Consider the following 17,461-nt stretch of genomic DNA (forward strand, 5'->3'; position numbering starts at 1 on the left):
ACATACATACACACATACATGTATACATAAGCATACATACATACACACATACATACATACATACATACATGTATACATAAGCATACATACATACATACATACATACGTACACACGTACACACCCAAAGCTAATTTTCCAAAAATGACTTTAATTTGTTGTTTGTTGCTGAATATTTTACAACTTTGAAAAAAAAATTATTTAATATTTCAACATCCTGCTGCTAATATGACATTATTTTTATTCTCGTAAAATTGCTACCTTTTTTCTCTTCATATTTTGACTTTATTCTGATAAAATTACAGCTTTTTTTTCATCATTTTTGTTGTGTTTTTCTTTCATCTTAACTTTCTTCTGGTAATTATGACTTTATTCCCATAATATTATAACATTTTCCCAAAGCTAATTTTCCAAAAATGACTTATTTGTTTTGTTTGTTGCTGAAAATTTTACAACTTTAAAAAAAACTTTAATATTTCAACATCCTGCTGCTAGTATGACATTATTTTTATTCTCGTGAAATTGCTACCTTTTTTTCTCTTCATATTTTGACTTTATTCTGATAAAATTACAGCTTTTTTTTCATCATTTTTGTTGTGTTTTTCTTTCATCTTAACTTTCTTCTGGTAATTATGACTTTATTCCCATAATATTATAACATTTTCCCAAAGCTAATTTTCCAAAAATGACTTATTTGTTTTGTTTGTTGCTGAAAATTTTACAACTTTAAAAAAAACTTTAATATTTCAACATCCTGCTGCTAGTATGACATTATTTTTATTCTCGTGAAATTGCTACCTTTTTTTCTCTTCATATTTTGACTTTATTCTGATAAAATGACAGCTGTTTTTTTCCATCATTTTTGCTGTGTTTTTTTAAACTCTTAACTTTCTTCCGGTAATTATGACTTTATTTCCATCATATTTTTACAGTATTCTTGTAACATAGAACTTAGATTAAATTAGAACCCCAAACTATTTTTTATGTTGTTTTGTTTGTTGCTGAATGGCTTATAAAAATTATTTTTAGAAATATTTAAACATAATGCTACTAATATGAACATTTTTTCCCATATTATGTTATTCTCATAAAATTGTTACCTTTTTTCTTATTAGTACAGCATTTTCTCTTAATATTTTGACTTTATTCTAATACAATTTTTTTTTTACTTTTTTCCAACATTTCTGTTGTTGTTTTTCCAACTAGATGTATTGATTTTTTTTTTTTTTAACCAAACCGCTCGCTCCCAAAGATGTATTTATACATCTTTTACTTTTTTTTTGAGGTGATGAATGAGAGCAAGTTTGTTGCAGTTTTAAGCCAGGAAAAAACGGCCACAAGGTGGCAGAAGTGCCTTTTATAACAAAACCTCAAAGCCTGCAACTTTCCACAGTAATATACCCGACAACCAGGAAGTGAAAGGCATGGAGTTTTGTAGCGTACACACACACACACACACACACACAGTTCACAGTTCATTCATTCATTTTCTACCGCTTATCCTCACAAGGGTCGCGGAGGTGCTGGAGCCTATCCCAGCTGTCTTCGGGTGAGAGGCGGGGTACACCCTGGACTGGTGGCCAAACAACCATTCACACTCACAATCATACCTATGGACAATTTGGAGTCGCTAATTAACCTAGCATGTTTTTGGAATGTGGGAGGAAACCGGAGTACCCGGAGAAAACCCACGCATGCACGAGGAGAACATGCAAACTCCACACAGAGATGGCCGAGGGTAGGGAAAGACAAAATAAGAAGCCAAAAAGTTACCACTTCCACACAAAATAGGAGGAGAACTCATTCATTCATTCATTAATTTTCTACCGCTTTTCCTCACAAGGGTCGCGGGGGTGCTGGAGCCTATCCCAGCTGTCTTCGAGCGAGAAGCGGGGTACACCCTGGACTGGTGGCCAGCCAATCACAGGGCACATATAGACAAACAACCATTCACACTCACATTCATACCTATGGACAATTTGGAGTCGCCAATTAATTAACCTAGCATGTTTTTGGAATGTGGGAGGAAACCGGAGTACCCGGAGAAAACCCACGCATGCACGGGGAGAACATGCAAACTCCACACAGAGATGGCCGAGGGTAGGGAAAGACAAAATAAGAAGCCAAAAAGTTACCACTTCCACACAAAATAGGAGGAGACCTCATTCATTCATCCATTTTCTACCGCTTATCCTCACGAGGGTCGCGAGTGGTGCTGGAGCCTATCCCAGCTGTCTTCGGGCGAGAGGCGGGGTACACCCTGGACTGGTGGCCAGCCAATCACAGGGCACATATAGACAAACAACCATTCACACTCACATTCATACCTATGGACAATTTGGAGTCGCTAATTAACCTAGCATGTTTTTGGAATGTGGGAGGAAACTGGAGAAAACCCACGCATGCACGGGGAGAACATGCAAACTCCACACAGAGATGGACGAGGGTGGAATTGAACCCGGGTCTCCAAGCTGGTGTGTCAAAGTGAAATTGATTTTTTTTTTTTTTTTTTTTTTTTTACACATTACAGATCATTTTTATAGACTTGACACAGCTTTCATATTGTCTCCTATCTGTCACAAAATTCAATATACAATATGTGTTTTGCAGGAAGTAGTCCGGTATTATTGTTTGTGTCGCCAGTCACCTTAGTGCGGATGATTTCTTGAGGAAAGCTGGTCATGGCGTTAGTCAACCATCCCTCCAGACTCTTGGCGAAGTTCCTGATGGCTTGAGTGAGAGTGCCTGGAGGGGAACAACAAGTCGTCTTACAAGGCGCCCTAGTTTGAGGTACACAAACAGGCGTCATAATATAGTTTTTGAGAATACACTAACTGGGAACGGGACGCAGCACATCGGGGATGAGGATCTCTACCAAGGCCTGGTAGAGGATGTGGTCGCAGCTTCTCATCCATAGTCGGACCGGTTCATATTTACACAGAGCCACTAGCTTCTCTCTGGGCAGGACGCCGTCCAGTTCATCATCACTGAGATAAGATAAGATTAAGATTAGAGTAGAGTACAGAATCAGTTAAGCAGTACAAAATACACAATATAGAAAAATAAACAATATAAACAACCCAAGTATTAACAAAATCAACAGTTTTATATACTTATAGGTTATCACATGGTTTGTCTGGTATCAGGCTGATACTGGCACGCGGGGGCATGATACTGTTGACTGATACCAGACAAACCATGTGATGATCTTATTCATTCATTCATTCATTTTCTACCGCTTTTCCTCACGAGGGTCGCGGGGGGTGCTGGAGCCTATCCCAGCTGTCTTCGGGCGTAAGGCGGGGTACACCCTAGACTGGTCGCCAGCCAATCACAGGGCACATATAGACAAACAACCATTCACACTCACATTCATACCTATGGACAATTTGGAGTCGCTAATTAACCTAGCATGTTTTTGGAATGTGTGAGGAAACCGGAGTACCCGGAGAAAACCCACGCATGCACGGGGAGAACATGCAAACTCCACACAGAGATGGCCGAGGGTGGGGAAAGACAAAATAAGAAGCCAAAAAGTTACCACTTCCACACAAAATAGGAGGAGACCTCATTCATTCATCCATTTTCTACCGCTTATCCTCACGAGGGTCGCGAGTGGTGCTGGAGCCTATCCCAGCTGTCTTTGCCACACAGAGATGCCCAAGGGTGGAATTGAACCCTGGTCTCCTAGCTGTGAGGTCTGTGCGCTAAGTGATGATCTTATTATCACATACTATTTAATCATGAGCTTATTATCACGTACTATTTAATATTTACTATTATACTAATATTTACTATACTATTTACCATTTAACCACTGACATGTTGACAGAGCACAGACGGCAGCAAAAACAAACGCTGTGTGTTCACGCTCGTGCGCTGTTCTCTGATACATTATCAAATAAAATAAAATAAAATAGTATGTGATAAAATACATTATCAAATAAAATAAAATAAAATAGTATGTGATAAAATACATTATCAAATAAAATAAAATAAAATAGTATGTGATAAAATACATTATCAAATAAAATAAAATAGTATGTGATAAAATACATTATCAAATAAAATAAAATAGTATGTGATAAAATACATTATCAAATAAAATAAAATAGTATGTGATAAAATACATTATCAAATAAAATAAAATAAAATAGTATGTGATAAAATACATTATCAAATAAAATAAAATAAAATTGTATGTGATAAAATACATTATCAAATAAAATAAAATAAAATAGTATGTGATAAAATACATTATCAAATAAAATAAAATAAAATAGTATGTGATAAAATACATTATCAAATAAAATAAAATAAAAAATAGTATGTGATAAAATACATTATCAAATAAAATAAAATAAAATAGTATGTGATAAAATACATTATCAAATAAAATAAAATTGTATGTGATAAAATACATTATCAAATAAAATAAAATAGTATGTGATAAAATAAATTATCAAATAAAATAAAATAAAATTGTATGTGATAAAATACATTATCAAATAAAATAAAATAGTATGTGATAAAATACATTATCAAATAAAATAAAATAGTATGTGATAAAATACATTATCAAATAAAATAAAATAAAATAGTATGTGATAAAATACATTATCAAATAAAATAAAATAAAATTGTATGTGATAAAATACATTATCAAATAAAATAAAATAAAATTGTATGTGATAAAATACATTATCAAATAAAATAAAATAAAATTGTATGTGATAAAATACATTATCAAGTAAAATAAAATTGTATGTGATAAAATACATTATCAAATAAAATAAAATAAAATAGTATGTGATAAAATACATTATCAAATTAAAAAAAATAAAATTGTATGTGATAAAATACATTATCAAATAAAATAAAATTGTATGTGATAAAATACATTATCAAATAAAATAAAATAGTATGTGATAAAATAAATTATCAAATAAAATAAAATTGTATGTGATAAAATACATTATCAAATAAAATAAAATAAAATAGTATGTGATAAAATACATTATCACATACTACAGTATTAATTGGCCCTGTACCCTAGAAACCGCCCATGAATGATACGGGAAATGGCAGAAATGATACTGTGTCAAAGCCCAGGGCAGTGATACTGATAAAATATAGAGTTTAACCATGTCCAGTATCAGCCCCCCAGTAGCTGTCCACTCTGGTATCGTGCCCGTGAAACAAACAATCAGAGAACAGCTCACGAGTGCTTAGTGCCTAGTGCTTCTCCAGTCACCAAAAAACTTGATTAATGGAACTTTAATTATCAGACATTGATAAGATAAGACTGTTGATAAAGTATTATTGTTGAAATATTTTTTGCAATTATTGTGTTTACACTGTTTAGATATAATACATGTAATAAACTGAACATTTTCTGGAAACAAAATGGTCTTTTGATGAAATAGTACGTGATAATAAGCTCATGATTAAATAGTATGTGATAATAAGATCATAACATGGTTTGTCTGGTATCAGGCCAGGTATCATGCCCCCAAGGGTCAGTATCACTGGCACTGGCATGTTTCATATTATCTACATACAGGAAACCTTGGATATATCGGACTCGGATATATCGGAAATTCGCTCACAACGGACAGATAAAAAAGAACCGATTTTTCTGTAATGCATTTCCAATAAAAATTCATTGCATATATCGGATTTTTTATAACGGATTTCGCCTATTTCGGACAAAATCTCCAGTCCCGTTCCAATGCATTTCCATTAAATTTCCCTCGCATATATCGGATGGCCGCATCGTGGCGCTCCGATTCGCCGAATCGTGACAGGCCGCTATACGACGTCATTTGCAGCGTTTGCAGCGTTGCCTGCGCGTCCAGGTACATTGGAAACATAGTCAAGGAAGTGCCTTTTTATAACGGATAAAATCCGATTTACGCATATACCGGATATAAATCCGATATATGCGTAAAACTGACATTTTCCGGTATACGCATAAAACAGATTTCGCTTATATCGGACAAAACCAGTGGGAACAATTGAATCCGATATATCGAGGTTGACTGTACTATAAGTATGTAGATAATATGAAACAAGATGAGATATATGACCAGTCTATACACTGAGATCTTACTAGTGAGTTAATATGAGGCATTATGGAAATACTTATATAATATATTGCATTTAGAGCCCTTAATATTGCACATGGAGGTTGATTAGATATTGCACAGTGAATTGGGGTCTGGAGTAACTATACTGACTATATAAAAGCACATAAGTGCAACATATTGGGTGCTTTTATTACATAAAAGCCATGCAAGCTTTGTGTTTTTGCTATGAAGTATCTGCTCTGACCTGTTGGGGATGGTGGTGCTTCCTTCACTAGATGGCGCTGTTGAGTACCAAAAGGTCTGCCAGAGTTTTTCAATGTAGTGGAACTGGAGGTTCATGACAACATCCAGAGTAGCCTGCAGGCGGCAAAGAGGGAGAGGGAGGGGTGTGCAAGAGGGAGGGAGGGGGACAAAACACTGAGAGTGGAACCATGGCAACCAGACACACAACACAGCTCCTACAGGCTGCTGTAACGCTCACTGTGGGCCCTGACTGGTTTAGACTGTGAGCCAGCGGGAAGACAACACATCAATCATGGGGCAGGAGAACCAAAAGGTCACGTTTAGGTTTTTCATCTCCACTTCAAATTTGAGGCGGATTTCCACACATTCCTGTCCTGGTGGTAACATGTCGACCTCGGTTGACCTGTGTGCGTTGCTCTGAGGGAGGTACACAAACTAAACAGGACCTAGCTAGAACCCAAAAAAAAAAAAAACAGCAACCAAAAGGTCAACAAATGAGGAGGTGCAACCCAGCTCTCCGACATTGGACTCCAAATTCTGTCGTTATATATCACAGCATTTCTCATGTTCCTAATAAATTGGCAAGAGCACACAGACGGCACCGAGTGTCAACACCGTTTTCCACGTCTCTCACTCCCTCCCTCAGCGAGCCCTTGCTGGATCTGTTTTTTTACAAAGCGGTGTAGGCTTCGATCACATGCTATGTTTTTTTTTTTTTTTTTGCGTCTACTGAGCTGTCACCATGGCAACCTTGTTTACGGTTGCCCACAGCAACAGGTCAAACACAGAACTCCAAAACAAAAAGGAGAATTCCCCCCATCCCCGCTGAACAAGCATGGAGGGGTTTTTTTTGCCTCAGAGCAAAAAAAAAACCCAACACATTTATTTATGGGCATGTTTCTCATGTACTGACCTGTGTACTGTATTTATGGGCAGGATTCTCATGTACTGACCTATGTACTGTATTTATGGGCAGGTTTCTCATGTACTGACCTGTGTACTGTATTTATGGGCAGGATTCTCATGTACTGACCTGTGTACTGTATTTATGGGCAGGTTTCTCATGTACTGAATTTATGGGCAGGTTTGTCATGCACTGACTTGTGTACTGTATTTATGGGCAAGTTTCTCATGTACTGACCTGTGTACTGTATTTATGGGCAGGATTCTCATGTACTGACCTGTGTGCTATATTTATGGGCAGGTTTCTCATGTACTGAATTTATGGGCAAGTTTCTCATGCACTGACCTGTGTAGTGTATTTATGGGCAAGTTTCTCATGTACTGACCTGTGTACTGTATTTACAGGCAGGTTTCTCATGTACTGTATTTATGGGCAGGTTTCTCATGTACTGACCTATGTACTGTATTTATGGAAAAGTTTCTCATGTACTGACCTATGTACTGTATTTATGGGCAGGTTTCTCATGTACTGAATTTATGGGCAAGTTTCTCATGCAGTGACCTGTGTACTGTATTTATGGGCAGGTTTCTCATGTACTGACCTGTGTACTGTATTTATGGGCAGGTTTCTCATGTACTGACCTATGTACTGTATTTATGGGCAGGTTTCTCATGTACTGATCTGTGTACTGTATTTATGGGCAGGTTTCTCATGTACTGACCTATGTACTGTATTTATGGGCAGGTTTCTCATGTATTTATGGGCAGGTTTCTCATGTACTGACCTGTGTACTGGATTTATGGGCACGTTTCTCATGTACTGACCTGTGTACTGTATTTATGGGCAGGTTTCTCATGTACTGACCTGTGTACTGTATTTATGGGCACGTTTCTCATGTACTGACATATACTGTATTTATGGGCAGGTTTCTCATGTACTGACCTGTGTACTGTATTTATGGGCATGTTTCTCATGTACTGACATATACTGTATTTATGGGCAGGTTTCTCATGTACTGACCTGTGTACTGTATTTATGGGCAGGTTTCTCATGTACTGACCTGTGTACTGTATTTATGGGCAGGTTTCTCATGCACTGACCCGTGTGCTGTATTTATGGGCACGTTTCTCATGTACTGACCTGTGTACTGTATTTATGAGCAGGTTTCTCATGTACTGACATATACTGTATTTATGGGCAGGTTTCTCATGTACTGACCTGTGTATTGTATTTATGGGCGGGTTTCTCATGTACTGACCTGTGTACTGTATTTACGGGCAGGTTTCTCATGTACTGTATTTATGGGCAGGTTTCTCATGCACTGACCTGTGTACTGTATTTATGGGTAGGTTTCTCATGTACTGACCTATGTACTATATTTATGAGCAGGTTTCTCATGTACTGACCTGTGTGCTGTATTTATGGGCAGGTTTCTCATGTACTGACCTGTGTACTGTATTTATGGGCAGGTTTCTCATGAACAAGCATGGAGTTTTTTTGCCTCAGAGGAAAAAAAAAAAAAAAAACAGAGAAAAGCAACACATGATCACGTTCATGGCGGTGGACGGACCAGAATATGTCCCGGGACAATCTCAAACTTCTGCACAAACACGTCATTTGTGTTGAAATCTTTCATAACATAAGCTAAGAAGAAGCCCACCAGCTAATGAGATAACAGCTCATTGTTGCCTCACAAATGACGGGAACTAAGTCAGCGGCGTTAACATCAAACAAAAAAAAAGCGGCGTGAGAGTGACAGAAATGTGCCTTGCAGACAAAGACGAGGGGGAGCCTGTGTGCCCGTTCCACAGACAAGACAACACAAAAGGCCTTGCGAGGGGGGGGGGCGCCACAAAGACACCAAGATGTCCACCCAGCGCACAGAAAGGTTAATTGGCATGTCTTGAAAGCTGCTTGCGGGATGAAAAGACAGCTGGAACAAAGGGAGCACGGGGAGGATGGACAAGAGGCGGCCAGTGATAATGCGATAAAGCACTTGGCTGCTTTAATCACACGCGCTGCTGTCTGTTAAGCCCCTCCACTGTAATGTTTCTTATTATTTCATCCCAGGGTGGAAACTTTGCTCTCACATTCGTGGCCCAACCCATCAAGTCAATGACACAATGCGATGATGTCTGACTAAGGTCATAAGCCCTGACACCTGATGGATTGCCGTGAGTCACTTAAGCAAAATACATTTATTAGAGCAGGGGTCTAAAACTCAATTTACCTGGGGGGCCACCGGAGCTAGGTTCTGGCCGCATCAGGTTTTTAAAAAAAACCAAAACGCATTTATTAAAAACTGGAGGAAAAAATCAATAAAAAACTATCTTCAATGCTTTTGCTTCTGCTATACCCTACACTTTTTCAGTACTTTGGTTCCGCTTTTCCACACCAAAATATCTGATAAAACATTCCACTGTTCTCAAATATCTTAATTTTGATTTTTCTACACAAAATAAGATAAAAAACATAAACAAATTAAGAATAAAGACAATAAATCATTCATTTATTCATTCATCCCAGCTGTCTTCGGGCAAGAGGCGGGGTACACCCTGGACTGGTGGCCAGCCAATCACAACGTACATGTAGACAAACAACCATTCACACTCACATTCATACCTATGGACAATTTGGAGTCGCCAATTAACCTAGCATGTTTTTGGAATGTGGGAGGAAAACCGGAGTACCCGGAGAAAACCCACGCATGCACGGGGAGAACATGCAAACTCCACACAGAGATGGCCGAGGGTGGGGAAAGACAAAATAAGAAGCCAAAAAGTTACCACTTCCACACAAAATTGGAGAACTCATTCATTTATCCATTTTCTACCGCTTATCCTCACGAGGAGCCTATCCCAGCTGTCTTCGGGCAAGAAGCGGGGTACACCCTGGACTGGTCGCCAGCCAATCACAACGCACATATAGACAAACAACCATTCACACTCACATTCATACCTATGGACAATTTGGAGTCGCCAATTAACCTAGCATGTTTTTGGAATGTGGGAGGAAACCGGAGTACCCGGAGAAAACCCACACACGCACGGGGAGAACATGCAAACTCCACACAGAGATGGCCGAGGGTGGAATTGAACCCTGGTCTCCTCGCTGTGAGGTTTGCGCGCTAACCACTCGACCGCCGTGCCGCCTACAATAAATCAATCAATCAGTAATAAATAAGTAAAATAATAATAAAACAGCAAATAAGAAAAATGTAAGAAATTATTTTTTTTCAGATTCAAATGTATAGTATTAACAGTTATTTAACCTTTAACATGAACATTAATGAAACCTAATAATTTGACCCAATTAGCAAGTTAGCATCGTACTCACTTCCATCTGGGAGCAGCGTCGTAACTTTAACAACATGTTTGATGAGATGCTTTATCTTGACGTGTATTTTCCCAGTTTTATTCCAAATCATTTCCTGCATTTATGTATTTGTACCCAGCGTCATATAAGCCTTTAGCTTCATTGCTAATCCAAAGCAAAACAGGGCGGGGTAACAGGGTAGGGTAACAGTTATGGGCGGGGCAAAATCATGTTAATTGTGTCCGGATTGCACACAGCTTTAAGCTGTCATTTCAACATTAAACTTTGGTATCAAGGTGGGGGTCTCAAGTAGCGGCCCGCGGGCCTGTATTAGAGGAAATGCTGCCACTTTAGCACGTAGCTTGATGACACCATTTAGTTCAATTCAATTAAATTCTGCTACACATATTTTTTAACTGTGTTAAGTAAGGGTTTGAGTGCTGAGGACAACAAGGACGCCCTCAAGGGTGGTGAAAAAGCACGGACGTCACCTACCTCGCAGTGGTCTCTGTAGAGCGTCTGCAGCTTCTTGATATCGTTCATGCTGATGTGCTCGGGTAGTGGCTGATTGCCCACTTCGGGGGTTGGAAACTCAGGCAAGCTGTGGGACGTGTCTGCAGGAAGCACAAAAGGCCCACAGGTCACGGCTTATTTGAGTCACACACGTGAATGTCTTCAAGTAGATAGAGATGCTCGATATTGGCTTTGTTATCGATAAACTTCGTTACCCGTACTAATCAATACCGTACATTTCTCTTGGAGATGGATAAAGTATCTATTTATATATCTGTTGATTGGCAGCAGCGATTAAGCAATGATGTTAAGCAGATGTTTATTGTTCTACACATTGACGCTAAAAAGATATTATTGTCAACATATTTTCAGACCAAATAACCCATTCATTCATTCATTCATTTTCTACCGCATATCCTCAAGAGCAGTGGTCTCAAACATGCGGCCCGCGGGCCAAATGTGGCCCGCAGGACACTAGTTTGAGGCCCCCGCCTTGATATGAAAGTTTAATGTTAGTGCGGCCCGCGCAAGTTTGATATGGATGCTGTATGGTATCATGTACCCAGAAAAAATTATTACGTTTGATTAATGTTCATGTTAAAGGTTAAATAACTGTTAATAGTTATCCTCCCTATCCGTGTGGAAGTGGTAAGTTTTTGGCTATTTAAGTTTAAAGGAAATAACTTGAAGGCTACCGTTTAGGTCGCTGGCTCTCTAGTTTGCGAGCATGTGTACTGTATTTATGGGCAGGTTTCTCATGTACTGACCTATGTACTGTATTTACGGGCAGGTTTCTCATGTACTGACCGATGTACTGTATTTATGGGCAGGTTTCTCATGTACTGACCTGTGTACTGTATTTATGGGCAGGTTTCTCATGTACTGACCTGTGTACTGTATTTATGGGCATGTTTCTCATTTACTGACCTATGTACTGTATTTATGGGCAGGTTTCTCATGTACTGTATTTATGGGCTGGTTTCTCATGTACTGACCTATGTACTGTATTTATGGGCAGGTTTCTCGTGTACTGTATTTATGGGCAGGTTTCTCATGTACTGACCACCTATGTACTGTATTTATGGGCAGGTTTCTCATGTACTGACCTGTGTACTGTATTTATGGGCAGGTTTCTCATGTACTGACCCGTTTACTGTATTTATGGGCATGTTTCTCATGTACTGACCACCTATGTACTGTATTTATGGGCAGGTTTCTCATGTACTGACTTACGTACTGTATTTATGGGCAGGTTTCTCATGTACTGACCTGTGTACTGTATTTATGGGCAGGTTTCTCATGTACTGACCTGTGTACTGTATTTATGGGCAGGTTTCTCATGTACTGACCTATGTACTGTATTTATGGGCAGGTTTCTCATGTACTGACTTACGTACTGTATTTATGGGCAGGTTTCTCATGTACTGACCTGTGTACTGTATTTATGGGCAGGTTTCTCATGTACTGACCAGTTTACTGTATTTATGGGCAGGTTTCTCATGTACTGACCACCTATGTACTGTATTTATGGGCAGGTTTCTCATGTACTGATCTATGTACTGTATTTATGGGCAGGTTTCTCATGTACTGATCTATGTACTGTATTTATGGGCAGGTTTCTCATGCACTGACCGATGTACTGCTGATGGTGCTGGCTCTGAGCTGCTACAGATTGTTCCGGGGTGTTGTTACAGTGGGAGCTCACACACAGGTTGTCAGACATCCCATCCACCTTCTGCAGAGGTTTGAACCTACACAAGCAGGACAGACCAGGATATTGAATTTAGTTGAGTAGATGACACTTGTGTTAGCTTCAACACAGTTTCAAGAGTGCATATAAAAATGAGAATTAAGCTCAATCATCTAATGAAGTGAAATGTTAAGAAACAGAGATGGAGACGATGACAGGATGAGCTAAGAATGCTGACCTTTGCTTCTGGTGGACAGGCTGCTGCCTCATGGCCATGTACTGGGTGTCTTCTTGCAGCCGGTTTAGTGGAGAATCTGGCTTCACCCGGATGCCATAATAATGATACTTTGAGTTTCCCCTGAAAGATTCAAAAGCCAGAAAAGTATGTCATCGGTGTAATCACTGTCATTAGCATGCCTCCAACATCTAGAAGCATCATCATCCTCATCACATCGCTAATAGCGACATGATTACTGTTATCAGGACCTTGAGCATTTCGAGGGAGGGAGGGAGTCAGACGCAAAGTCGTACCTGGTTCCAAGGCGACGCGTCCTCAGGCCCATGAAGACTGAGCGAATGAGCTTGCCGAAGGAGGCCGCATTGACCGGATCCAGTTTCTGTTCCTGGCAGTGGCGCAAGTAATGGTTATAGAGGGAGCACCGGGGTAGGCTCACTCCCTCTGCAGTCTCGTAGTTGTCCAGCAGCCACTGGAGCTAAACATATACATGACAAAATCATAATTAGCCAATGAAGGAAGTCTGTTCATCGACAATAGACACACACATCAGTATTTCCCATATTACTGAATTAAGGGTAAATGTCTTATTATTCAAAAATACACATTTCATTACAGATTGTGTTCTAAAAGTCAAATTAAACACTGTGCAAGATAAATGAAGAGCTTGCAACCAAAAGGCGCTAAATCCATTTTGACTGATTTCGAGAAAATCAATGATTTTTAACTACGCACATATCAATCTATTTGGTTATCAAGTCTATATTGCAAATGAAAGAGCTATCAATATAGGTCATAAAAATGCATGCTATAAAAATCCTGCACACACCATATATTTTATATATTTTTTTAAATTAATTTTATTTTCGGATTTAGCGCCTTTTGGCTGCAATGATGGATTTAGCGCCTTTTGGCTGAAATAAATTTGAAGTCACCTTTAACTTCTTCAATGGCATTGTTGTAAAAGAATGTAAGGTGCTTTAATGTGCTATGCTAATAAAATAATTACAACACAGAAGCCATTCTCAACATACAATACAAAATCATTATTATTAATTAAATTAATAAACATTTTATTAAAAGCAGTGCTCATATTTGACTGCACCATGAAGGTGACAGTGACAAAAATCATCTCATTCCAAACTCTTTACATTGTATGTTTTTTAGTACAAGTAAAATAATGTTTCTCGTGAAAGTTGGAGGTGTCAAGGTAGAGATTTCCAAAAAAACTTCCATGTTACAGAATACTGTAAAAACACAATTTGTGTTCTCCTGAATTGCATAACATACTGTAACTATCATACGTGTACTTAATGTACACAAACAAAACAGGATGCGCACTGATACTGGCTTTCTGTATGTGCAGTGCCAATTGTATTCTTCTCTCTGATTGGTCAGATTAGCAATAGATGGGAAACTTGGGCCAATCAGAATAAAGAATAAAGAAAGGGATTTAGCTCCTTTTGGTTGAAATCTGAAATGGAAATAGCGCCTTTTGGTTGAAAGCATAAAGCATCACTTTTTTTCATATTTTTAAAAATGATTTCAAGACCAAAAATATGTGATTTGGATACACATGACAGAGGTCTATTAAACTCATGAAAAACATGCAACTTCGTGAAAATTGGATTTAGCGCCTTTTGGTTGCAAGCTCTTCAAATAAAGGTCATAAAGTTGATAGTAGAAGGTCACGTGAGGTAAATTCAGTGTAATATGCACTGATTAACTCAATTTTTACACATCACAAAACAACATTTTTCAGTCATGATTTGTCACGGTCTGTCAAGGAACAGATTCACTGTTGCAGCCCAACACACCCCTGTTTAATAATCGGCTAAACGTGTCCAAGTGGACACGTTCAAAAATACAAATTTCATTACAGATTATGTTTTAAAAGTAAAATTATACACCGTGCAAGATAAATAAAAGGTCTTAAAGTTGATAGTAGAAGGTCACGTGAGGTAAATTCAGTGTAATACGCACTGATTAATTCAATTTTTACACATAACAAAACAACATTTTTCAGTCATGATTTGTCACGGTGTTGCAGCCCAAGACATCCCCGCTTAATGATCTGCTAAAACGTGTCCAAGTGGAAGCTGACTCCATCATAGAGAGGCAGGACAGGCTGTTTAGGTGGGCAAACTACGGCCCGAGGGCCACATGCGGCCCACTAAGCGTTTGAATCCGGCCCGCCAGTTGCTTTCTAACTTTTAACATACATGCTGGCAACATGACTTGCAAGTTGGATGTCTTATTCAGTCCAAAAAATAAATAATAATAAAAATACAAATAATTAATTATTTATTTATTTTTAATGTAAAATTCAAGTTTGTTGTTTGATGTGGTCTGGTGTTTAAAGCGTTTGAATCCGGCCCGCCAGTTGCTTCCTAACTTTTAACATACGTACATGCTGGCAACATGACTTGCAAGTCGGATGTCTTATTCAGTAAAAAAAAATAATAATAAAAATAAAAAAATAATAATAATAAAAATGTAAAATTAAAGTTTGTAGTTTGATGTGGTCTGATGCTTAAAATGCTCTGGAAAAAAGGGATATATGGAACATATTTAAAACATATAGCTAATAATCTGACACGTTTACAGATAAAATTATACAAATAAGTAAATCAATAAAATAAATAATAAATATATAAAAATATAATATAATTGATATGTAATGTAATTAATAATATAATTATAATATATATAATAAATTATATATATATAATGTGTAGATTAAATATAATATATAATATAATATAATCAATATAATTAGACAAATAATTCAAGGTGGACTGTTAGAATTATAAGCAAATACAAATATATACAAATATATATATATATATACAAATATACATATATACAAATAAATAAATTAAATAAAGAAATAATAAATATATAAAATATAATATAATATATTAAATATAATAATAAAATTAATATATATAATATAATTAATCATTATAATATATAATAAATAAATACAATTAGACAAATAATTAAAGGTGGACTGTTATAATTATAAGCGTAAAATAGTGTGTGTTATAAAATATATATTCTGGCCCCCCGCACAGTTTTGTTAACTCAGTGTGGCCCACAAGTCCAAAAGTTTGCCCACCCCTGGTTTAGGCTTATATCAAACTGTCTTTTTGCTACAATGAAAACACATTTTTGGAAAAGAAATCACACACACAAACACAACAAATCCATGCAGAAATGTAAGACATGAGCATGAGAATTTAGAAAGTGACAGCAAAAGTGGGATTGAATAATACTGGGGTCAATAATGCGTGTCAGTGGGACAGTTGCAGGGGGTCAGTCGAGCTAGCGGTTAGGTGTGGTGTGTTCAATGTCGCAAATATGAGTACAAACACACGACCTACAGATCCCAAACCCCACCCAAGTTCTCATGTCCTTTTTCAAAGAAAGTTCCAGATGGACTTACATGGCTGTTGAGCAGGCTGCTTTTGTGACTCGCAATTCCTTCAGACTTTTGGAGGTTTTCAATCGCCATTTCAAGCTAAACAAAAGGAGGACCATGCAAAAAAAACAAAAAAAAAAACAAAATTGGATACAGAAAGGGGGTGGAGGCAAAAGAGTGAGAAAGGGGTGGGAAAAAAAAGAGTCAGAAATAAGCAGAAGTACATTAAAACACACAAAAAAAATAGATAAAGGAAATAAGACTGTTAGCAAGCAGCCAGATCATTGCATTTCCATTCGAATCAGTCAGTGTTGCCGCCATTATTGCCACACAAAAGCATGCAAATCAAGCGACCTAGAGTTTAGTTAGCTCTTGGCTTGCAGTCAGAAACTCTAATGTATGCAAATAGGAACCACAAATAGGGGCAAAGGTCACGTCAAGCTTAGAGACAATAGGTAGGCCACCCCCCCAAAGTACCGTAACTTATCCAACAATCCACATGGAAAACAAAAACTAAGACAAACAATTGACATACAGTGTGAAAGTACCTCAGAACTACATAATTTTGTTGTTGATTTGCAAAGATACACATTAGTTTAAGCGAGTGACATTGAGTGTAGAAGGAAATCAGGACCAAAAGAAAAGGAGGTGCTTCTGCAGCCAAACTGGAGACATAGAAGAAAAAGAAAAAAAGAAAAAAAAAAAAAGAAGGAGGCATCGTTCCAAGCCCTAAGAATGCTCCAGAGGGCTCTTGGCCAAATGGTAATGAGCCCCAGGGGTTGCTTTGTTTCGTAGGGTCTTCAAGTGCCTGTGAAAACCTCTGAAACAAGGCAGGGTCTGAATTATTTAAGGCGGCGTCCCCCATTCTACGGGCTCTCTTGGTCCCGCTTCGCTGCAGAGCCGGGATGCCCCGACTGTGGCGGCTGCAAAGTTTGTCTGTTGATGGCGTGTAGTGTATTACTTTTATGCCGCTTGGATAGTTACACTGTAAGTGTAGCCAGTTGAGATTCTACAGAACTTTAGAGACTTTTTGGTGGAAGTCCTAGAACA

At 37.9% G+C, this 17,461-nt stretch overlaps 1 protein-coding gene across 5 annotated transcripts in view; it reads right to left on the reverse strand.

Moving 5' to 3' along the window:
* Nucleotides 1–17,461, reverse strand: part of rfx2 (regulatory factor X, 2 (influences HLA class II expression)) — a 48,219-nt gene that overhangs the window by 5,547 nt on the left and 25,211 nt on the right. For 4 of the 5 annotated variants that reach the window (XM_058072907.1, XM_058072911.1, XM_058072909.1 and 1 more), the window contains 8 exons: nt 16,436–16,510; nt 13,284–13,465; nt 12,991–13,110; nt 12,695–12,813; nt 11,045–11,163; nt 6,332–6,444; nt 2,834–2,985; nt 2,646–2,743 (listed from right to left, as the gene is read on the reverse strand). In XM_058072907.1, the coding sequence (XP_057928890.1) occupies nt 2,646–2,743; nt 2,834–2,985; nt 6,332–6,444; nt 11,045–11,163; nt 12,695–12,813; nt 12,991–13,110; nt 13,284–13,465; nt 16,436–16,510 (978 nt within the window). The remainder of the gene's footprint in view (nt 1–2,645; nt 2,744–2,833; nt 2,986–6,331; nt 6,445–11,044; nt 11,164–12,694; nt 12,814–12,990; nt 13,111–13,283; nt 13,466–16,435; nt 16,511–17,461) is intronic. The other variant, XM_058072910.1, reaches the window with a different exon arrangement.

This window comes from Doryrhamphus excisus, chromosome 5, assembly GCF_030265055.1.
Source record: "Doryrhamphus excisus isolate RoL2022-K1 chromosome 5, RoL_Dexc_1.0, whole genome shotgun sequence".
Lineage (NCBI taxonomy): Eukaryota > Metazoa > Chordata > Actinopteri > Syngnathiformes > Syngnathidae > Doryrhamphus > Doryrhamphus excisus.